General features: G+C 38.8%; 1 protein-coding gene across 19 annotated transcripts in view; it reads left to right on the top strand.

Moving 5' to 3' along the window:
- The window catches only part of KLF12 (KLF transcription factor 12), a 567887-nt gene that overhangs the window by 249151 nt on the left and 294059 nt on the right, over nucleotides 1-24677 (top strand). Inside the window, exon 1 of one of the 19 annotated variants that reach the window (XM_070800607.1) lies at nucleotides 13118-13220. The exons of 17 other annotated variants lie outside the window; for them this stretch is intronic. In XM_070800607.1, the coding sequence (XP_070656708.1) occupies nucleotides 13170-13220 (51 nt within the window). In that variant the 5' untranslated portion in view covers nucleotides 13118-13169. Of the gene's footprint in view, nucleotides 1-13117; nucleotides 13221-16849; nucleotides 18193-24677 lie in introns of those variants that run through there. One more of the 19 variants, XM_070800624.1, reaches the window with a different exon arrangement.

The following is a 24677-nucleotide window of genomic DNA, read 5'->3' as shown; positions in this document are numbered from 1 at the left end:
TAGATCCTGATATTGGTGGGAAGCTTCTGGTTTCTTGTCATTACATATGATGTTAGGTGTAGGTCACTTGTAGATACTTACGTACATCAGTGTTGTCTAGAAAAGAGAATTGTAGGATACATAAATATAAATAAATAAGGAGATTTATAATGAGAATTGGCTCAGGCAATTATGGAAGCTGAGATGTGCCATAGTAAGCCACCTAACAGTTGGAGAACCAGGAAAACTGTTGGTATAATTCAGTCCAAGTCTGAAGGCTAAGAACCAGGCGGGGGGTGGGGGTGGGGGACACGGGAGCTGAAGGTATAAGTCCTGTAGTCCAAAGGTCAGATAGATAGGACATTTGTTGCCCCAGAGCAGAGTAAGATGCATGTCCCAAGTCAAGAAGAGAGAGAGGATTCGACCTTCCTCTGCCTTTTCTATTTGGACCCGCAGGGGTTTGGTTGATGGCTGCTGAAGACATAGGTGAGAGTCAATCTTATTAACTCAATCTACTAATCCAGAAATAATGTTTTACCAGCTATCTGGGCACGCTTTTTACCTAAGTCAAGTTGACGTATAAAATTAACTACCACAGTGTTTTGAGTCAAGTTGAGGAACTTTCCCTGTAATCCTAGGTAACAGAGATTTTTAAAAAAAAAATCATTGATGCGTGTCAGATTTATGCTTCTTTTGCATGCACTGATGAGATATTTTTCTACTTTAATCTGTTGATGTGAGGGATTATACTAATTGATTTTCTAGTGTTGAACCAGCCTTACATACTTCGGATAAATCTCACTTGTCTGTGGTGTAAAATTCTTTTTATATATTTTTGCATTCATTTTGCTAATATTGAAAACTTTACAGCTCTGTTTATTAGAGATTTCAATCTGTACTTTTCTTGAAGTGTCTTTGCTTGATTTTAGTAATACGGTGATACTGGTTTCAGTGAGTTGCGAAGCCTTCCCTCTGATTGTGTCTTCTGTAAGAGATGGTAGAGAATTGGTATAATTTTTTCTCCAAATATTTGGTAGAAATCATTTCTATACTTATCTGGACTTGGCCCCTTTTTAATGGAAGAATATTAATTATTGACTTGGTTTCTTTAATGGGTACAGGCCTATTCATATTGTCTGAATATTTCTATATGGGTTGTGGCAGCTCATATCTTTCATGTAGGTTAAGAAGTTTGTGATATTAAATGGTTTGCCTTGGAAACAAACAGAGATCATCCTGTCATTTTTGAGATTGCATCCAAATACTATATTTCAGACTCTTTTGTTGACCATGAAGGGTACTCCATTTCCTCTAAGGGATTCCTGCCCACAGTAGTAGATATAATGATCATCTGAGTTAAATTCACCCATTCTGGTCCATTTTAGTCAAGGCTATGGTTTTTCCAGTGGTCATGTATGGATGTGAGAGTTGGACTGTGAAGAAAGCTGAGTGCTGAAGAATTGATGCTTTTGAACTGTGGTGTTGGAGAAGACTCTTGAGAATCCCTTGGACTGCAAGGAGATCCAACCAGTCCATCCTAAAGGAGACCAGTCCTGGGTGTTCATTGGAAAGACTGATGCTAAAGCTGAAACTCCAATACTTTGGCCACGTCATGCGAAGAGTTGACTCATTGGAAAAGACTCTGATGCTGGGAGGGATTGGGGGCAGGAGGAGAAGGGGACGGCAGAAGATGAGATGGCTGGATGGCATCACCGACTCGATGCACATGAGTTTGGGTGAACTCCGGGAGTTAGTGATAGACAGACAGGGGGCATGCTGCGTGCGATTCATGGGTTGCAAAGAGTCAGACACGACTGAGCGACTGAAGTGAACTGAAGAAGTTTGTGGGTGTTGAATTATTCATAATAATATTATCTTTTTATTGTCCATAAGGTCTCTAAAGATGTCCCCTCTTTTGTTTCTCATATTATTAATCTGAGTTTTCTCTCTTTTTTTTTTTCCTTAGTCTGACTAAAGACAATCAGTTTCATTGATCTTTTCAAAAGGTCAGCTTTTGGATGTGTTAATTTTCTCCATTGATTTCCTGTTTTCAGTTTCATTCATTTCTGCTCTAATTTTTATTACCTCTTTTCTTCTACTTTGGGTTTAATTTGCTCGTTTTAAAGTTTCCCATTGTGAATGTTAGATTGTTGACTTTTTGTATTTCTTTTTTTTTTTATGGTATATACATTCAGTGCTATAAATTTCCCTCTAAATACTTCTTTTGCAGCACCTTAGAAATTTTAATAAAGTTGTATTTTCATTGTCATTTAGTTCAAAATATTTTAAAATTTCTCTTGAAATTTCTTTTTTGACCCATTTGTCGTTTAGAAGTATGTTGTTTATATTTTGGAATTTTCCAGCCATCTTTCGTTACTGATTTCCAGTTCAGTTCAAATGTGGTCTGAGGGCAGATACTGTACAATTTCTTTTTAAAAAACTATTTAAGTTATATTATGGGCCAGAATTTGGTCTCTCTTGGTGAATAATCTGTGTGATCTTGAAAAGAATGTGTAACCTACTGTCATTGAATAACGTAGGCCACACTGTGAAGTGTATCCCATTTATTGATGGTGCTGTTGAGTTCGGCCATGTCCTTACTGATTTTCTGTTTGCTAGGTCTGTTCATTTCCAACAGAGGGATATAAACTCTCCAACAATAATGGTGTGTTCATTTCTTTCTGTTTGAACTTCTGTTTTTGTCTTACGTATTTCGGCATACTTTTGTTAGATGCATTCAGATTAAGATTAAGCATTGTTGCATCTTCTTGGAGTATTTGACCCCTTTATCATTATATAATGTCCTTCTTTACCCCTGAGAAACTTTCTTTACTTAGAAGTCTGATCTGCTTGAAATAATATAACTACTTATGTTTTCTTCCTTTTAGTGTTGGTGTGGTATATCTTTCTCCATACTTTGATTCTAACCTACATATGTCTTTATACTTAAACTAAGTTTCCTGTAGATCGAAAATAGTTGAGTCTTGCTTTTTAGTCCACTGTAACAAATCTCTGTCTTTTCATTGGTGTATTTATACCATTAGTGTGTAAAATAATTTTAGTTGGATTAATAGCTGCTATATTTATTATTTTCTATTTGTTGCCTTTGGTTTTTGTTCTTATTGTTTTTGTCTTTCACACTTTTTTCTTTACCTTTTGTGGTTTTAATTTAACATGTTATATAATTATTTATCTTTTCTTAGTATATTGGTTATATTTCTTTTTTTAGTAATTGTCCTAGAGTTTGCAATACACATTTATAAGTAATCCTAGTTCACTTTTAAATAACACTATCAGAGAAGGTAATGGCACCCCACTCCAGTACTCTTGCCTGGAAAATCCCATGGACGGAAGAGCCTGGTAGGCTGCAGTCCATGGGGTCGCTAGGAGTTGGACATAACTGACCGACTTCACTTTCACTTTCTATTTTCATGCATTGGAGAAGGAAATGGCAGCCCACTCCAGTGTTCTTGCCTGGAGAATCCAGGGCAGGGGAGCCTGGAGGGCTGTCATCTCTGGGGTTGCCCAGAGTCAGACATGACTGAAGCGACTTAGCAGTAGCAGCAGCATCCTGTTTCATGGATGGTACAAGTACCTTATAATAATAATAAAAATCATTTTTTCCCTTACTGCTGCTACTGCTAAGTCACTTCAGTCGTTCCTCATTTCCCTTACAATGTTTTGGATCACTTGTATTTCTTTTTGCAGAGAAGGCAATGGCAACCCACTCCAGTACTGTTGCCTGGAAAATCCCATGGGCGGAGGAGCCTGGTAGGCTACAGTCCATGTGTTTGCTAAGAGTCGGACACGACTGAGCAGTCTGTCTTAGCATTTTCATATCTCTGCTTACATTACTCATCTGTTCTTGCATGTTGCCTACTTTTTAAATTAAAGTTCTTAGCATGTTAATCATAGTTTTAAAATTTTCTGGAGCTGAACAAGATGGCGGAGGAGTAGGTGGACGTGGAGTACCTCTCCACAAATACATCAGGATTACACCTTTAGACACAGAAGTGCATGCATAGCACCAGCTGAGAGCAGACAGGAGTACCTGACCAGTGGAAAAGAATATATAGAGCCATGCAAAACTTGGTAGGACGAAGGAACTGGGGGAAAAATAGGAGTGTTAGTAGGACTGGACCTGCCCTCAGCTGGTGCGGGAACTGAAACAGGGGTCCAATCCCCACATTGGGCCAGTTGTCTGAGTCAGAGGAGAAACATTTAAGGCTGAGCATGAACCAGCTGATCTGTGGCAGCCTAAATGGAATGAGAATCAGATTGTTCTTGCCGCAGCCATACATACCCCAGACAGGGATGCAGGTCCCCTGAAAGGTGCAACAGTTGGGAGGTGGAGTTTAGGGATTGTGGAGCAACCCCAGGGTGAGGGCTGCTGTTTACTGCAGAGAAACGGATTGAGGGGAGGTGAGGGAGGAGATTGTGGTGGGAAATGCCTGTGGAGGAAAGCTGAGCAGCCACAGAAGCAAGGCGATACTGCTGAGTCACCTGTAGGGGGTGGAGCCATCACCACAGCCTCTCTCACCCCATATGCCAGCATTGGCAGCTGAACAATGGATAGGTTGGCCCATCAAACGCCTGACACACTGAATTACAGAGTAGGACCCCACCCAGGGTGCCCCTTTAAGAGCCTGATGCACCAATCTACAGAGTAGGACCCCAGCCAGGGGGGACCCTTTATGTGCCTGATGCGCCTGAACAACAGAGAAGGATCCCGGGCAAGGGAGCCGTCTAAGTGCCTGAACAGGCAGAGCTATGGAGAAGGACTGGCCAAAGAGGCCTTCTAATTGCCAGCTACAAGAGGCTCAAAAAAAGACTCTGATAGAGTCATAACTCCTTTGGTGGAGGCAGTCCTTGTCCCTGCACACTTGGCAAACCAATCAGCTACACCATCTTCATGCTCAGCTCCCACTGGGGCAGAGATGCTACAGGCAAAAAAAATTTTGCCTCTATGTGCTCAGGGTCACTTCGGTAGTGTCCGACTCTTTGCTACCCTGTAGATTGTAGCCTGCTGGAGTTCTCTATTAGGGAGAGGAGTTCTCCAGGCAAGAATACTGGAGCGTATTGGCCAATACTGATTGCCATGTCCCTCTAGAGCGCTATACTTCTGCTGCCCTAGCCACCAACTCCCCCTGAGTACCTGGTGCTGCCAGTACCCCTGCAATCCAGGCAGCTGCACCACCTCCACACCTGGCCCTCACAAGGGCAAACCCAAGCCCTCCAGGGCAGCCTGAGAAGCTAAACCCCAGTGGGCCACCACATGTAGAGGTGGAAATAAAACCACAGTTGAAACCCAGGGGCAGTGTGGCTAAGGAAGAAGACCCAAAACCTTTGCACCATCTGTACAAGCTACAGGTTAAATCCACATGATCAACTAAGCAGACTTGTATCTATGGAATATATAAAAGGCCATTGAGAGCTCCCACAAAAGAAAACACACTAGCTCTGATAGCTGTGGACATTGGAGGCAAGAACACACAGGAGTAGAGCCAGATTAGAATCTGAGCTGCCCCCACAACAGGTCCAGGGATCAGTGTAGTGTTGGAGGGAATGCTAGGGAGGTGAGGTGGACTGTGACTCCCAGCGAAGGAAAGGACTCTTGACAGCAGTGACGCAAGGAAAACATTTATTATTCTTACTTTTTGACTTGTTCTGTAGATTCTTTTGGATTTCTTCTTCTTTTTCCCCCTTTTTTTCTCCCTGTTGCAGTTGTCAGTTTTATTGGCACTAAGAAATCCAGTTAAGGTTTTTTTCCTCAGTCACATTTTATATTATTGTCGTAAACCTCTACCTCTAGATTGGGCTTTTGCAGTTCTGTGGAGTTTTCCTTATTTCTTTTTCTAATTTTAATTTTTTAAACCTATTATTATTTTTTCTACATTTATTCCTTTGCTTGCTTTTCCTACTGTTCTTTTCCCCTTGCAGTTAATATTTAATGTATATAAATCTTCTTTATCTACCTCTGCTTAACCTTGCATATCTGTTCTTTCTGTCTTTCCTTTCCCCCCAAATATATGTTAGTTTTATTTTCAATGCTTCATTCCCCAATTGGCACCTTGCTTTAGTTTTTTTCCCACTTTGTGCTTTAGTTGGTTTTGTTCTGGTAGATATGATTTTTGGTTTCCTTTTTTCGTCGGATCAATCTATTGTACTTTATTCTTGTTGGACTGTTTTGATTCTGCATATGGTTATATATGTATATATTCAATCATACTTTTTATTGTTGTTATAAACCTCTGCCTCTATGTTGGGCTTTTACAGTTCTGTGGAGTTTTCCTTTTTTTCCCTTTCTTCTTTTTTTCCATATTTTTCATTTCTCTTTTTTATAACTTTAATTAATTAATTAATTTATTTTTTCTTTTCATATTCTTTTTTTTTAATTTTATTTTATTTTTAAACTTTACAAATTGTATTAGTTTTGCCAAATATCAAAATGAATCCACCACAGGTATACATACATGTGTTCCCCATCCTGAACCCTCCTCCCTCCTCCCTCCCCATACCCTCCCTCTGGGTCGTCCCAGTGCACTAGCCCCAAGCATCCAGTATCGTGCATCGAACCTGGACTGGCAACTCGTTTCATACATGATATTATACATGTTTCAATGCCATTCTCCCAAATCTTCCCACCCTCTCCCTCTGCAACAGAGTCCATAAGACTGTTCTATACATCAGTGTCTGTTTTGCTGTCTCGTACACAGGGTTATTGTTACCATCTTTCTAAATTCCATATATATGCGTTAGTATACTGTATTGGTGTTTTTCTTTCTGGCTTACTTCACTCTGTATAATAGGCTCCAGTTTCATCCATCTCATTAGAAGTGATTCAAATGTATTCTTTTTAATGGCTGAGTAATACTCCATTGTGTCCATTATATTTTTCTACATTTATTCCTTTGATTGCCTTTCTTACTGTTCTTTTCTCCTTGCAGTTAATTTTTAATGTATATAAATCTTCTTCATCTACCTCTATTTAACTGTGTATATTTATTCTTTCTTTCCTTTCCTCTCAACATATTTGTTAGTTTTGTTTTCATTGCTTTATTCTCTACTTGGCACCTTGCTTTAGTTTTGTTTTCCAGTTTGTGCTTTAGTTAGTTTTGTTCTTAATTCGTTAATATAATTTTTGATTTCCTTTGTTCACTGGGTCAACCTACTGTACTTTATTTTTCTTGGACTGTTTTCACTTTGCTCATGGGTATGTATAAATATGTGTGTTTATTCCATTATTTTAATTATTATTTGCCTGATTTTGTAACTGCCATTTGTCTGGGGTTCATCTTTGGTTTCTTGTTTTTGGATATTTGTTTTAATCTTACTTAATGCTATAATAAACCACTTGTGAAATCTTTGTTCCTGACCAGAGATCAAGCCCTGAGCCTTTGGAGTGGGAACACTGACTCCAAGACCCTAGACGACCAGAGAACTAACCGTAGGGAGTATCAAAGAGTGAGAACTAACACAAAGGAAGCTGCTTGAATACAAGACCAGGAGTTACCCAACCACCAGTAGCACCCTGTGCAAGATACCTGTAAACAATAAGTAAAACAAAAATACAAACCCCATCATCAGCAGACAGGATTACCACCTCACTCAGCCTTGCTCATCAGAGGAAAAATAAACAAGCAAAAACTCAGCACAGATCTCACCCTATACAAAGCTTACACAAATCTCTGGACCAACTTAGGGGGGCAGAAACCAAAAGGAAGAAAGATCAATCTTGAAGCCTAGGAAAATGAGATCTCAAACAAAATCAGTTAAAAAAAAATAATGAAAAGGCAGAGAAATACTACACACATGAAGGAACAAACTAGAAACACAAAAGTCCAAATAAATGAAGAGGAGATAGGCAAACCACCTGAAAAGTATTCAGAATAGTGATAGTTCCCGAAGATCAGGAGCAACACAAAGTCCCACTTTCACCTCCATTATTCAACATAGTTCTCAAAGCCCTAGCTACAGCAATCAGAGAAGGAAAGAAAAGGAATCCAGATCCGAAATGAAGAAGTAAAGCTCTCACTGTTTGCAGATGACACGATACTGTACATCAGTTCAGTTCAGTTCAGTCACTCAGTCGTTTCCGACTCTTTGCAACCCCGTGAATCTCAGCATGCCAGGCTTCCATGTCTATCACCAACTCCTGGAGTTTATTCAAACTCGTGTCCAACGAGTCGGTGATGCCATCCAGCCGTCTCATCCTCTGTCGTCCTCGTCTCCTCCTGCCCCCAGTCCCTCCCAGCATCAGGGTCTTTTCCAATGAGTTAACTCTTTGCATGAGGTGGCCAAAGTATTGGAGTGTCAGCTTTAGCATCATTCCTTCCAAAGAAAACCCAGGACTGATGTCCTTTAGGATGGACTGGTTGGATCTCCTTGCAGTCCAAGGCACTCTCAAGAGTCTTCTCCAACACCACAGTTCAAAAGCATCAATTCTTTGGCGCTCAGCCTTCTTCACAGTCCAACTCTCACATCCATACATGACCACAGGAAAAACCATAGCTTTGACTAGATGGACCTTTGTTAGCAAAGTAATGTCTCTACTTTTTAATATGCTGTCTAGGTTGGTCATAACTTTCCTTCCAAGGAGTAAGCGTCTTTTAATTTCATGGCTATAGTCACCATCTGCAGTGATTTTGGAGCCCAGAAAAATAAAGTCTGGCACTGTTTCCCATGTATTTGCCATGAAGTGATGGGACCAGATGCCATGATCTTCGTTTTCTGAAAGTTGAGCTTTAGGCCAACTTTTTCACTCTCCTCTTTCACTTTCATCAAGAGGCCCTTTAGTTCCTCTTCACTTTCTGTCATAAGGGTGGTTTCATCTGTGTGTGTCATCTGCATATCTGAGGTTCTTGATTCCAGCTTGTGCTTCCTCCAGGCCAGTGTTGCTCATGATGTACCCTTCATATAAGTTAAATAAGCAGGATGACAATATATAGCCTTGATGTACTCCCTTTCCTATGTGGAACCAGTCTGTTGTTGTTCCATGTCCAGTTCTAACTGTTGCTTCCTGACCTGCATACAGATTTCTCAAGAGGCAGGTCAGCTGGTCTGGTATTCCCATCTCTTTCAGAATTTTCCACAGTTTATTTTGATCCACACAGTCAAAGGCTTTGGCATAGTCAATAAAGTCAAGAAATAGATATTTTTCTGGAACTCTCTTGCTTTTTTGATGATCCAGAGGATGTTGGCAGTTTGATCTTTGATTTGTCTGCCTTTTCTAAAACCAGCTTGAACATCTGGAAGTTCACGGTTCACATATTGCTAAAGCCTGGCTTGGAGAATTTTGAGCATTACTTTACTAGCGTATGAAATGAGTGCAATTATGCAGTAGTTTGAGCACTCTTTGGCATTGCCTTTCTTTGGGATTGGAATGAAAACTGACCTTTTCCAGTCCTGTGCCCACTGCTGAGTTTTCCAAATTTGCTGGCATATTGAGTGCAGCACTTTGACAGCATCATCTTTCAGGATTTGGAATAGCTCCACTGGAATTCATCACCTCCACTAGCTTTGTTCATAGTGATGCTTTATAAGGCCCACTTGACTTCACATTCCAGGATGTCTGGCTCTAGGTCAGTGATCACACCCTCGTGATTATCTGAGTCGTGAAGATCTTTTTTGTACAGTTCTTCTGTGTATTCTTGCCACCTCTTCTTAATATCTTCTGCTTCTGTTAGGTCTATACCATTTCTGTCCTTTATCGAGCCCATCTTTGCATGAAATGGTCCTTTTATATCTCTGATTTTCTTGAAGAGATCTTTAGTCTTTCCCATTCTGTTGTTTTCCTCTATTTCTTTGCATTGATTGCTGAGGAAGGCTTTCTTATCTCTCCTTGCTATTCTTTGGAACTCTGCATTCAGATGCTTATATCTTTCCTTTTCTCCTTTGCTTTTCGCTTCTCTTTCACAGCTATTTGTAAGGCCTCCTCAGACAGCCATTTTGCTTTTTTGCATTTCTTTTCCATGGGGATGGTCTTGATCCCTGTCTCCTGTACAATGTCATGAACCTCCGTCCATAGTTCATCAGGCACTCTGTCTATCAGATCTAGTCCCTTAAATCTACTTCTCACTTACACTGTATAATCATAAGGGATTTGATTTAGGTCATACCTGAATGGTCTAGTGGTTTTCCCTAATTTCTTCAATTTAAGTCTAAATTTGGCAGTAAGGAGTTCATGATCTGAGCCGCAGTCAGCTCCCGGTCTTGTTTTTGTTGACTGTATAGAGCTTCTCCATCTTTAGTTGCAAAGAATATAATCAGTCTGTTTTTGGTGTTTACCATCTGGTGATGTCCATGTGTAGAGTCTTCTTTTCTGTTGTTGGAAGAGAGTGTTTGTTATGACCAGTGCGTTCTCTTGGCAAAACTCTGTTAGCCTTTGCCCTCCTTCATTCCATACTCCAAGGCCAAATTTGCCTGTTACTCCAGGTATCTCTTGACTTCCTACTTTTGCATTCCAGTCCCCTATAATGAAAAGGACATCTTTTTTGGGTGTTAGTTCTAAAAGGTCTTATAGGCCTTCATAGAACTGTTTAACTTCACCTTCTTGAGCATTACTGGTTGGGACATAGGCTTGGATTACCATGATATTGAATGGTTTGCCTTGGAAATGAACAGAGATCATTCTGTCGTTTTTGAGATTGCATCCAAGTACTGCATTTAGGACTCTTTTGTTGACTTGATGGCTACTCCATTTCTTCTAAGGGATTCCTGCCCGCAGTAGTAGATATAATGGTCATCTGAGTTAAATTCACCCATTCCAGTCCATTTTAGTTCACTGATTCCTAGAATGTCGACATTCACTCTTGCCATCTCTTGTTTGACCACTTCCAATTTGCCTTGATTCATGGACCTAACATTCCAGGTTCCTATGCAATATTGCTCTTTACAGCAACTTCTATCACCAGTCACATCCACAACTGGGTATTATTTTTAGTTTGATACTGTACATAGAAAACCCTAAAGATTGTATCAGAAAATTACTAGAGCTAATCAGTGAATTTAGCAAAGTTGGAGGATACAAAATCAATACACAGAAATCACTTGCATTTCCATAACAATGAAAATTCAGAAAGAGAAATTATAAATTAATCCCATTCACCAATGCAACAAAACAAATTAAATATCTAGGAATAAAATTAACTAAGGAGACAAAAGCACTGTACACAGAAAATTACAAGACACTAAAGAAAGAAATCAAAGATGACATAAATAGATGGCAAGAGATTCCATGTTCCTGGGTAGGAAGAATCAATATTGTGAAAATGATATAAACTACAGATTCAGTGCGATCCCTATGAAATTGCCAATGGCATTTTTCACAGAACAGAAAATTTCACAGTTCACACGGAAACACAAAAGACCCCAAATAGCCAAAGCAGTCTTAAGAAAGAAGAATGGAGCTGGAGGAATCAACATTCTTGACTTCAGATTATACTAAAAAACTACAGTCATCAAGACAGTTTGGTACTGGCACAAAAACAGAAATATAGACCAGTGGAACAAGATAGAAAGCCCAGAAATAAACCCATGTGCCTATGGCTACCTTATTTTTGACAAAGGAGGCAAGAATATACAATGGGGCAAAGACAGTCACTTCAATAAATGGTGCTGGGAAAATTGGACAGCTACATGCAAAAGAATGAAACTAGAACTCTTCCTAGCACCATACACAAAGATAAACTCAAGATGTGTTAAAGACCTAAATGTAACACCAGAAACTATAAAACTCTTAGAGGAAAACATAGGCAGAACACTCGATGACATAAATCAAAGCAAGATCCTTTATGACCCACCTCATAGAGCAATGGGAATAAAAACAAAAGTAAACAATAGGACCTGATTAAACTTAAAAGCTTTAGCACAGCAAAGGAAACTATAAGCAAGGTGCAAAAACAACCCTCAGAATGAGAGAAAATAATAGCAAATGAAACAACTGACAAAGGATAATTTCCAAAATATACAAGCAACTGATAGAACTCAGTGCCAGAAAAACAAACAACCCAATCAAAAAGTGGGAAAAAGACCTAATCAGACAGTTCTCCAAAGAAAACATACAGATGGCTACAAACACATGAAAAGATGCACAACATTGCTCATTATTAGAGAAATGCAATTGGACACTATAATGAGATATCACCTCAAACTGGTCAGAATGGCCATCATCAAAAATGTCTACAACATTAAATTCTGGAGAGAGTGTGGAGAAAAGGGAATGCCCTTGCACTGTTGGTGGGAATGTAAATTGATACAGCCACTATGGAAGATGGTATGGAGATTCCTTAAAAAACTAGAAATAAAATCACCATATGACCCAGCAGTCCCACTCTTAGGCATATACCCTGAGGAAACTGAAAAAGACAGTTTTGAAAAGACAAAATTGAGAAAAGACACATATATCCCATTGTTCATTGCAGCACTATTTACTGTAGCTAGAACAGAGAAGCAACCCAGATGTCGATCAACAGATGAATAGATAAAGAAGTTGTGGAACATACACATAATGGAATATTACTCAGCCATAAAAGGGAACACATTTGAGTCAGTTCTAATCAGGTGGATAAACCTAGAACCTATTATACAAAGTGATGTGAGTCAGAAAGGGAAAGATAAATATCGTATTCTATCAAATATATATGGGGTCTAGAAGAATGGTACTGAAGAACTTGTTTGAATGAAGTCACTCAGTCCTGTCCAACTCTTTGTGACCCCGTGGAATGTAACCTACCAGGCTCCTCCGTCAATGAGATTTTCCAGGAGGAGTACTGGAATGGATTGCCATTTCCTTCCTCAGGGGATCCTCCTGACCCAGGGATCAAACCCGTGTCACCCGCTTTGTTGGCAGATACTTTACCGTCTGAGCTACCAGGGAAGAACTTATTTACAGGGCAGCAATGGAGAAACAGAGGGTGAGATGTATGGAAAGAGTAACATGGAAACTTACATTACCATATGTAAAATAGATAGCCAACGAGAATTTGCTGTATGGCTCAGGAAACTCAAACACTGGGTCTGTATCAACCTAGAGGAGTGGGATGCGGAGGGAGATGGGAGGGAGGTTCACAAGGGAGGGGATATATGTATACCTATAGTGCTTCCCTGGTGGCTCAGGTGTTAATGCGTCTGTCTGCAGTGCGGGAGACCTGGTTCGATCCCTGGGTCGGGAAGATCCCCTGGAGAAGTCAATGGCAACCCAGTCCAGTGCGCCTGGAAAATCCCACGGACGGAGGAGCCTGGTAGGCTACAGCCCATGGGGTCGCAAAGAGTCGGACACAACTGAGCAACTTCACTTTCTTTCTTTCTTTCTTTCTATGGCTGATTCATGTTGAGGTTTGACAGAAAACAACAAAATTCTGTAAAGCAATTATCCTTTAATAGAAAAAAAAAAGAAAAAAGAAATTATGGTTTGATTATTACAGTGATCTCGCCACATCTGACCCTGGTTCTGATGTTCAGTCTTTTCAAACTGTTTTTTTTTTTTTTTTCTTGCCTGCCAGTATGGCTCATAAGTATTTGTTGAAAGATGGACATGAGATAGTAGATAAAATGAGCTACAGTTAATAGGCTCTTGGTTATCGGTACGGTGTAGTCCTGTGGTCAGGTCGGAATCTTTTTAGCAAGCATGTACCTCTCAGCTGTGTATCTCACCAGTGCTTTTGCATCTTTCCCATCCCCTTTCATGGGACAGGATGGCTGAAACTGTGTATTTTTCTCCCTGCAAGTATTTTAGATGTTTATAAGACTCAGTGGGTTAGACTTTGGTGAGAGTTTCTCCTAAGGGAAGGTCTTGTTAAGAACTTAGTGTTGTGACAGCTTTCAGATAGAAATCCTCCTCGTGATGGAAGTAGTAGAGGATTTTCGTCCAATATTGTAAAGACATGGTACAGTTCCTGGAAAATTAAATTCAACAAGTCTGGGGACGTTCTATAATATTCTATAATTCTTGAATTTGTCCATCCTGAGCCTCCAGGAATTCTTCAGTGACAGTTCAGCTTTGTCTACCTGAGCACTGGTTCCCAAAGAGGTTTTGGTTCAGGGGATTTTGCTCTGGCCATTTGCATCCTCTTGTCTTTTTTTGCAGTTTTTGGAATAGCACTTTGCCTTATGACCTCACTTCTCTGATGGATCTAACAACAGTTGTCATGTCTGTTTATTCAGCTGTTTACTTGTTGTCATGATGGATTGATGACTTTAAGCTTCTTATATGGTGGACTAGAAACTGAAAGTCCCCAAGGTTATTTTTAGTTCTTCCAAAAATGCATCTGGAGAACCTGGGTTGTATTTCTTTTCCTCATTACTCTCTAGGAATTTTCTCAGGTAACAATTCCCAAATTGCTATGTAATCAGAGAATGTGGCCTTAACATTTCAAAGCCCAGTGAAGTGGGAGATCTACACAGAGGACAGAGAGTATAGTATTTTGTGGTTATTTTAAGAATGTTTTGTTTAAAAGCTTCACAAGTATACATCTTTTTACTTCAGTGCTTTTTCAGACAAGAACAGAAAAGGCTGATTTTTTTTTTCCCATAAGACTGAAATCTTTTAAAATATACTCACCAACTGCTCAATGTAGTGGAAAAAACAAAAGTATTTGTCCCATGGTTTCCTTTTTCAGAATTCTAAATTCTTAGCTCAAGATACTAGTACAGTGTACCCATTGTGTGTGTGTGTGTGTGTGTGTGTGTGTGTGTGTGTGTAATTGACTGGAACTTATAAAAGATTATAGCACTTTCAAATTAGATACCAGTTTATCGTAGATCTCTACATAATAAAAATATTTGTAAATATCAGCTAATACCCCATGTGAAGCAGTGTAACTATTCCATGAATCAATTACAAATATAACTTAGACAATCAGTTCATTTAAGTTTTACTCTTTTAGATTTGTAGTAGTTAAATTTTAACTGCAGCATGAATATACATGCAACTCTGTGTGCCTGTCCACTTTTCTTGTTAGAGAATTGATGTCACCTTTTCATACTATATGAAAGTTAATCTGGATAAAAGCAAATTTATTTTGTCTTTTTCTTTTAAGTGTTTGGCTCTTCTTTACAACTCAAAATTTGAACACCTAATTATTTCTTTTAATTATACAGATAATATATGAAATTCATAAATGTGAGAGCATTTGTCAAAACGTGAAAAAAATCAGTCTATGTTCTATCAAGTCCAATTTTTATTGTATATCCTTTTAGCTCTTTCCTTCCTCTCCTCCCTCCCTTCCTTCCTTTTCTTTTTTTCCTCCTCTTCTCCACCATTCTCTTTGTCTCTGTTAAAGCATTGTTTTTAAAGGTTCAGGAACATATTCTTCTATCATTTCTCTTTTTTGCTTAGTTATGATCAATCTACTTTTAAGACGAAAACTACATATCATAAATTTAGTGAATAAATATTACTCAGTGACTTGCATGTCCCATAAGCCATTTAATCAGTCCCCTATTGTTTGGCATTTAGATTGATTTTGGTCTCGTTAAACCTTAAGTGGGCTTCCCGGGTGGCTCAGTGGTAGAGAATCGACCTGCCAGTGCAGGAGACACAGGATATGCAGGTTTGATCCCTGGGTTGGTAACATCCTCTAGAGAAGGTATGGCAACCCACTCCAGTATTCTTGCCTGGAAAATCCCATAGACAGAGGAGCCTGACGGGCTATTGTCCATGGGGTTGCAAAAAGTTGGACACGACTGAGTGCACACGCCAAATCACCCGAGCAGGACATTCTTACACATGCTTAAGTATATGTTTGTTCAGTCTTTTTCTTAGAATAGCATTTTCTGTTAAGTTCATTATTTTTACCAGGATGCAGTAGGTCTTGATGTTTCTCATCCATTTGTGTATCTCCAGCTTTTTTCAGTTTAGTAGGCTTTCAAATTAATGTTGAAAGGAAAAAAAACCCTGCATTTTGCAATATTTGCGACTGTTGTTCCAGTAATTTTATGCATTCAAAAGGTGGTTGTGGGTCATCATCGTCTGATCTTTAGGAATAAACCATGTACTTATGAGCAAGATAACCTTTACCACACTTTATCCTTTGAAAATCTAGCAGAAATGTTTTTGTTTTTAAAGGTAGCACTTATCTGATATTGTGCTGAAATCAATGCACCTAAAATCTCTTTATATTTAAATGATGATACATGCTAACTATATACTATATATACTATGTAAATTTATTATTTGTATTTTACATACAGCACATAATCATATACATGTTTTATATATAGCCACATATAGAAAATGTAACCATATGTAATATATAACCAAATATAATAATTAAATTTTTTTAAGTCATCAATATACTTTATTATTTTTCCTTACTTGATTCTTTTTACTTAAAATGAAGTCAAATTTTCTAAGGTATCCTTGTGACCTTAGATTTTATCTACCATCAAAGATCAGAGAGGCTTACCTTCTGAACTGGTTAAGTTTGTTAGTTGAGCCTTAGACATAGTTAGAATATTTCCCCTCTGTCCCAAGATGTCTCTGGTAGCAGAGTAGAAGAAGGGGGCAGGAAGGCTGTCACTTTCGGGACAAAGACTAATGGTAACTGAGAGTAGAGGCTGACTGTGATGGCTAAAGGTTCGTATAAATTAGGTTCGTATAAATTAGGTTCGTATAAATTAGGAAGAGAAAGATTTCTAGTCTGAGAAACAGTGTTGATGATGAGGTCATTCCTTGCGGGACAGTTCATTAAGCAGAGTGAGATTTTCCCGTTTCTTCCCTTCCTTCCTTTCTCCCTTCCATCTGTCTTTCCTTCCCTCCCCACTTCCATCCATCTTTCCTTCCCTCTCCCTTCCCTTCTTCCCCTCCCCCTCCCTCCCCCCTTCCATCTTCTATCCTTCTTTCCCTCCTTCCTTCCCTCCCTTTCTCTTCCATCCTTCCTGTCTTCCTTTCTTTTTTGGGGAAGGGGTGTATGGAGATCCGAGATACTGTACTTGGTGTGGATTAGTAAATCGTGGCCTGACCATGGAGTTGAAGATGTTGACCAGTCAGTTGGAGTAGAGTCTTAAGTAAAAAACGTCAGAGCTGAAAATTCAAGATTGAGTCCAGCAATTAGCAATTGCTGCCATTTGGCTGGCTGATTGTATTCCCTGTCCCCTTGTCACTGGAGACACAACTGTAGATAGGAGAATCCTTCATTTCATGGGGCTGATTCTCTGAGGCATTTTAGTACTCTGGCATTAAAGGCCAATGACACTCTGCCAGTTTTGTAACATTCAAAACTTCTCGCTTCTCTACCCCACCCTGCCCCCACCCCAGTTTCCAAGGACTGGGGAAGCAGGAGGGAAGGTCATCATCTCAGTAGAGGTTGAGGTCTACTGAAGTGATGGCATGTAATGGTTTTGTCCAGTAGGCATGGAATGAAATCCATTCCATGTGTAGTTCTAAATTTTCTAGTACATACATTAAAACATAAAAAATTAATAATACACTTTATTTATTCCAGTATAACCAAAATGTCATTTCAACATGTTTAATCAATTAAATGGAGGAGGAAATGGCAACCCACTCCAATGTTCTTGCTAGGAGAATCCCGTGGACAGAGGAGCCTGGTGGGGTACAGTCCATGCGATCGCAGAGTTGATCCTGAAGCGACTGAGCAATCAGTTAGAAATTAATGAAATATTCTGCATTCTTCTTTTCATATTTAGTCTTCCACATCTAGTGTGTGTTTTATATATAAAGCACCTCTAAATTTGGGCTCAACACTTCAGCTGTTCTATAGCTGCATGTAGCTAGTGATTCCCCAGGCACCATAGATGTAGATTGTGTATGTCCTAATGGAAGTGAATTTGTAGTTTGCCTTTCCAGCATGTTCTCCTGTCTTCTAAAAAAGGTCCTTTTATTCCTATGAGTCTGAATCAGTAGTAAGATGCTCTAAGAACCTACTAGCCACTACAGCTTTTCATATTTCCTAAGAAGGCTCCTTTCTTCCTCTTTTTTATTAAGGACATTGTTTCTCTTTAATTTACATAGCTTTTGGTGATTTAAATTTGTTCCTTTGATCCAGTACCTCTAGATGAAACTAATTCTGGAATATTTGCCCTAATTTTCTGGGAAAATTTGGATATGAAGAAAGAAGAGAAGAAATGAGAACAAAATTATAAAACCATCTTATAAAATGTTTCTAATTTCCCAACAACTAGATGAAACTGAATCCTTCCAGGATGTATTGAATTCAACCAGGATGAATTGACTTCTGTGTTATCTAAAAGGTAACATTCCTAATGAAATTGAGAAAATACAGACAGGTTTATATTTCAGTGCATATTGTGAAATACTTTGTTCTTCATAGAAGGGTTAGTTCTGGTTTCAGTGAAAAAAAAAAAAGCCAAGTGTCTGTCATCCAGCAAATTAGAATGAAAACTCTATCTTCTAGTTTCTTATTGAAAGTTCAGTCAGCATATTCATCTGGGTAATTACAGTTTCTTACATTGAAGGGTTTTGAGACTAATTTGGTAGGTTCTCACTGGCCGTATCTAAGATTGAGGCCAGAAAGCTCCCTTGGCTTGTTATATTAATATTGATATCCTTACAGGTTTCTTTCAGTTTCCGTAGCTTGAACTAATGAGCAAATTCTTGAAACTCCTTCCTGGAATCTTTGCCCTTGTTTCGTGGGAAAATTTGGATTTGCAGAAAGAAGAGAAGGAATTAGAACAAAATTATAAAACCATCTTGTAAAATGTTTCTAATTTCTCATCAGGTATATTTTAAAGTCAACTATAGATAGTCTTTATAATCAAGTAGTAGTTTCTGTTACTACTGGGATTGTATTTATGCTACTGGGTAATATAATCCAACATAAAATTAAGATTCTTTTGTAATGAGTTCATAATATCATTAATTGTAAAATAGTGCTTTTTAGATGGGGCAGCTGCCTTCACCTGCCCTTCCCTTTTGCCTCTCCCTTGACATTTGGCCATTTCTGACAGCATTTTTATTTAACAACTGTTGGGGTGAAGGGATGTTCTGAGATCTAGTGGTAGAAGGCAGGGGTGCTACTGAATATCTTATAATGCAAAGGACAACTGCTACAACAGTTGGTCTAAATGTCGTTGGTACAGATGTTGGAAAGACCTGGTCTCAAAGAATACCTGAGTTACAACCATGGACCTCTTTAACAAAACACATTTCTTCTCGCTATGAGCAGCATTTAATTTAGACTTAATTACAATGAAATAGCAAGAAAGGTAATAGAAACTTCCTGGATACAACGTGTTATGTATGTTGGTCAGTCATTGAGTTGTGTCCAACTCTTTGTGACCCCATGGACTGCAGCATGTCAGGCCCCTCTGTCCTCCACTATCTCCCAAATTTGCTCAGATTCATGCCTTTTGAATTGGTGATGCAATCTAATCATCTCATCCCCTGCTGCCCTGTTCTCCTTTTGCCTTCAATCTTTCCCAGCATCAGAGTCTTTTCCAATGAGTCGAATCTTTGAATCAGGTGGTATTGGAGCTTCAGCATCAGTTCTTCAGTGAATATTCAGGGTTGATTTCCTTTACGATTGACTGGTTTGATCTCCTTGCTGTCCAAGGGACTCTCAAGAGTCCTCTCTAGCACCATAATTTGAAAGCATCCCTTCTTCGGTGCTCAGCTTTCTTTATGATGCAACTCTCACATCCATATGTGACTACTGCAAAAACCATGGCTTTGACTATAGAGACCTTTGTTGGAGAAGTGATGTCTCTACTTTTTAAAACACCATCAGGGTTTTCATAGCTTTTCTTCCAAGGAGCAAGCATCTTTTAATTTCTTGGCTGCAGTCACCATCTGCAGTGATTTTGGAGCCCAAGAAAATAAAATCTGTCACAACATCTACTTTTTCCCCATTTAAATTGATGGGACCGGATGCCATAATCTTGGTTTTTTGAATGTTGAATTTCAAGGCAGCTTTTTCATTCTCCTCTTTTACTTTTGTCAAGAGGCTCTTTAGTTCCTCTTTACTTTCTACCCTTAGAATGGTACCATCTGCATATCTGAGGTTGTTGATCTTTCTCCCAACAATCTTTATCCCAGCTTGTGTTTCCTCCCATAATTTTGCATGATGTCCTCTGAAAACAAGTTAAGTAATCAGGGTGACAATATACAGCCTTGACATACTCCTTTCCCCGTTTTGAACTAGTCCATTGTTCCATGGCCACTTCTGTTACTTCTTGATCTGCTTACAGATTCTTAGGAGTCAGGTAAGGTGGTCTGGTACTCCCATCTATTGAAGAATTTTCCACAGTTTGTTGTGATCTACACAGTCAGAGGCTTTAACATAATCAGTGTAGCAGAAATAGATGTTTTTTCTGTATCTCGCTTGCTTTCTCCATGATCCAACAGATGTTGGCAATTTGATCTCTGGTTCCTCTGACTTTTCTAAATCCAGTTTGTACATCAGAGTTCTCAGTTCTTGTACTGTTGAAGCCTAGCTTGAAGGATTTTGAGCTTAAACGTGCTAGCATGTGAAATAAGCACTGTTGTGCGATAGTTTGAACATTCTTTGGCATTGCCTTCTTTGATACTGGAATGGAAACTGACCTTTTCCAGTCCTGTGGCCACAGCTGAGTTTTCCAAATTTACCAGCATGTTGAGTGCAATACTTTAACTGCATCATCTTTTAGGATTTGAAATAGCTCAGCTGGAATTGGGTCACCTCCACTAGCTTTTTCCATATTAATGATTTTAAGGACCACTTGACTTCACACTCCAAAATGTCTGGCTCTAGATAAGTAACCACAGCATCATGGTTATCTGAGTTGTTTAGACTTCTTTGTATAGTTCTTCTGTGTATTCTTGCCGCCTCTTCTTGGTCTCTTAGGTCCTTACTGTTTCTGTCCTTTACTATGCCCATTTTTGCATGAAGTGTTCTCTTGATATCCAGTTTTCTTGAAGAGATTTCTAGTCTTCCGTATTCTATTCTTCCTTTATTTCTTTGCATTGTTCATTTCAGAGGACCTTTTTAATCTCTCCTTGATATTCTCTGGAACTCTGCATTCATTTGGCTATATCTTTCCCTTTCTCTATTGCTTTTTGCTTTACTTTTTCCTCAGCTGTTTGTAAAGCCTCTTCAGACAACCACTTTTGCATGTTGCATTTTTTTCTTTGGGATGGTTTTGGTCACTGCCTCCTGTACAGTGTTACGAATCTGCGTGCTTAGTTCTTCAGGCATTCTGATCCCTTGTGTCTAACCCCTTGAATCTATTCATCATCTCCACTGTATAAACATAAGGGATTTGATTTAGGTTGTACCTGTATGGCTTAGTAAATTTCCCTACTTTCTTCAATTTGTGGTCTGAATTTTGCAGTAAGGAGCTCATGATCTGAGTCACAGCTCCAGGTCTTATTTTTACTGTCTGTATGGAGATTCTCCATCGTTGGCAGCAAAGAACATAATCTGATTTCGGTTGTGACCATCTGGTGATGTCCATGTGTAGAGTCATCTCTTGGGTTGTTGGAAAAGGGTGTTTGCTATGACCAGCTTGTTTTCTTGACTAACTCTGTTAGCCTTTGCCCTGTTTCATTTCGTATTCTATGGCCAAACTTGCCTATCATTGCCGGTATCTTGTGACATCCTACTTTTGCATTCCAATCGCCTGTGATGAAAAGGACATTTTTGTTGTTGTTTGCTCTGGAAGGTGGTGTAGTTCTTCATAGAAACTGATCAACTTCAGCTTCTTTGGCATCAATGGTTGGGGCTTAGACTTGTGATGTTGAATGATTTGCTTTGGAAATAAAGCAAGCTCATGCTTTTGGACACTTTTGTTGGCTATCAGAGCTGCTCTATTTCTTCTAAAGGATTCTTGCCCTTAGAAGTAGATACAGTGGTCACAGTAGTAGATGTAATGGTCATTGAATTCAGTTTGCCCATTCCTGTCCATTTTAATTCACTGATTCCTAAGATGACCATGTTCAATCTTGTCATCTACTGCCTGACTACATCCAATTTACCTTGATTCCTGGTCCTAACATTCCAGGTTCCTATGCAATATTATTTTTTACAGTATCAGACTTTACTTTCACCACCAGGCACATGACTGAGCCTTGGCCCAGCCACTTTATTCTTGTTGGAGCTGTTAGTAATTGCAGTTCACTCTTCCCCAGTTGGATATTGGATGCCTTTTGACCTAGGGAGCTCATCTTCCAGTTTCATTTCTTTTTGCCTTTTCGTACTGTCCATGGGGTTTTTTAGGCAAGAATACTAAAGTGGGTTGCCATTTGCTCCTCCAGTGGACCACATTTTGTCAGAACCTGTCTGTCTTGGGTGGTCCTGCGTGGCATGGCTCATAGCTTCACTGAATTATGCAAGCCCCTTCGCCTTGACAAGGCTGTGATCCATGAAGGGGACAGTGTGTTATACAGGTTCAAAATTGTACTGCTTCTGTTTTTGTGGGGCTGGTTATTAAGAGGCTGGAGGAAGTAAGAAGGCCTAAATAAATGCCATGCAGTTACATAATTCCTTAATAAGAAGTATATTTCAGAGTTCTGTTAAGTAAACTTTGTCTCTTTTCTGATTTTCCTTGTGTTGCATTTTAGAACTTTAAAAGTACTGTTTTATGGGGACAGTAACTATAAATTTTATTTATCTACACACACACACACACTCTCATAGCCTTTATAGAAATTCTAATGTGCCATAAAGATGAGTGATAAAATCACATGCAGAGGTGGGGGAGGGGCATTCAAGATGACAGCAGCCTGGGTAATGGCTCGGAGGTGTTAATATCACTGGCTTCATATTGCCTTGAAACACAGATTTTAAACTTGCAGCCGCTTGGATTTGTGTTTCCGGTGTAGTTCTGGTTGCCTCAAATAACTTAGTAAGTTTTCCACAGCTCAAATTACAGGGTACTCTGTAGGTTTGTTCTCGTACAGAGAATATGTTGTAGTTGTAAATATCTTTCTTTAAAATAATGTGTTTTTGGGTAATGATGTGAAGGAAAACCATAAGAAAAGGCTTTGAGCACTGCATCAAATAACACTTGATTGTTAGGAAGGGCTCAGACACTACGTGGTTGCACCCAGCAGTTGGAGAATACTAAACGTCTTCATTGACATGCCTGTGGCGAGGTGAGCTGTGTGTCTGTTATCGGTGTTCATCCTCATAGTTTAAAACTGATAAAATAGTTCACTGTTGCTGTTCATCCTGAGAAATATATATATATTGTGTCAATCAATCTTTCATGAACTCCTATTAATTGTATTTTTATCAAATCTGCCATTTTCATTCTAGTTATATAGTAGTTCATATGGAGAAATCGCACACACAAAACTATGAGGGCTCTGCAAAGTTTAGTAGAATGGTTGAAATAGTATAACTACTACTAATAATAAAATTCCTTAATATTAACTGTTAAAATGCTTTGTGCTGAAGTATCTGATACGCATGATCTCAGTGAATCCTTAAAATCTGTGAAGTAGACTGTTACCTGTATTTTACAGGTAAGAAAACTGAAAGCATGAGAATGTCATAACCCAGGAAATGTGCTCCTGGGTCCATGTTCTGGGCAGTCTGCTATTCTAACTTACACTTCTGTATAATTGTTTAAAGTGTACAGGAAAAAAGTACAGACCTGAAAGATAGAATGCTTTTTAAAAAAGTGAAAGGTGCAGAAGTCAGAATTCTTGGAGATGGAATTAGATAAAGTGAAAGTAGATGTGTAAGAGCATTACCAGTAAAAATGGCAAATTAGTAGAGAATTTGATATCATCATTAATTATTACAATTAAAAACATTGTTTGAAGAATCCAGAGAGATGATGGCTAGAGGTGGATGTACCTGGAAGCTGACAGATTAAATTTGGGGTTGAGCCTATGCATTTTGCCTTTGGCAGCTAACTAGTGATGTCTTTCTCCATTGCATTCCCTGGACCTAGAGTTTTGAGGAAGAGAGGAAAGACCTTTCCAGTGATGTGTCTTATATGATTGTCCAGGCGATGCTATGGTTGCACCATTGTATTTTTGATATAATCCTTTAAAAGCAATTACTTTTGTTTCACCTTTTAATAACATGACAAACACTACATAGAGCTTTTATATGCTTTGACAATCGTTCTTAGATAAACAGTAAAGGTCATTTGTTTTAGCTTTACTTTTTTCAAACATAGTTAAGAAACAACATCTTGCCTAGGGTTTTCAAGGAATGTGAGATATTTGTTACAAAATCTTCACCCAATAATATGTTTAACATAAAATAAGGCAGTGAATATAAGACCTGGTTTATAAGTTTGTGTAGTTTTCTGGCCACTGTGGAGACCCTTGTGATTGATTGTTTCTTATTGATGTCATTAGAATAGTTCTAACAAAAAAAAAGTTAACTTGTATTTTTGTTTTTCCTCAGATTTTTTTTTTTTCATATTCCCAATTCTTCAGTGCTGTTTCTTCAGGCTATACCAGAGACAAGCACTGAACAGTTCATGTTTTAATAAGATAATCCATTTTGGGTTTGATAAGGACCCATTTGACATCACTGTAGGTCAGGAAAGGTGGAGATACAGGTTAATAGTCATTTCCTTTGCTTTCTACAGAAAATAAATGACTTAATTTTTGATAGTAATCTTCATTGTCCATAGGCACAGAGGACCAATGATGTTATTTCATTACATATTCTGTTCAATGTTCTGCATTTTTTTCATTACTGTCCAAATGACTTTTCATAAAGGAAAGTGGCAATGAATACGTTAATATATAGTACTCTTAAATTCATACTTTGGCA

This window comes from Bos indicus, chromosome 12, assembly GCF_029378745.1.
Source record: "Bos indicus isolate NIAB-ARS_2022 breed Sahiwal x Tharparkar chromosome 12, NIAB-ARS_B.indTharparkar_mat_pri_1.0, whole genome shotgun sequence".
NCBI classification, from domain to species: domain Eukaryota; kingdom Metazoa; phylum Chordata; class Mammalia; order Artiodactyla; family Bovidae; genus Bos; species Bos indicus.
The sequence above is the reverse complement of the archived record's forward strand: the minus strand, read 5'-3'. Positions and strand labels throughout refer to the sequence as shown.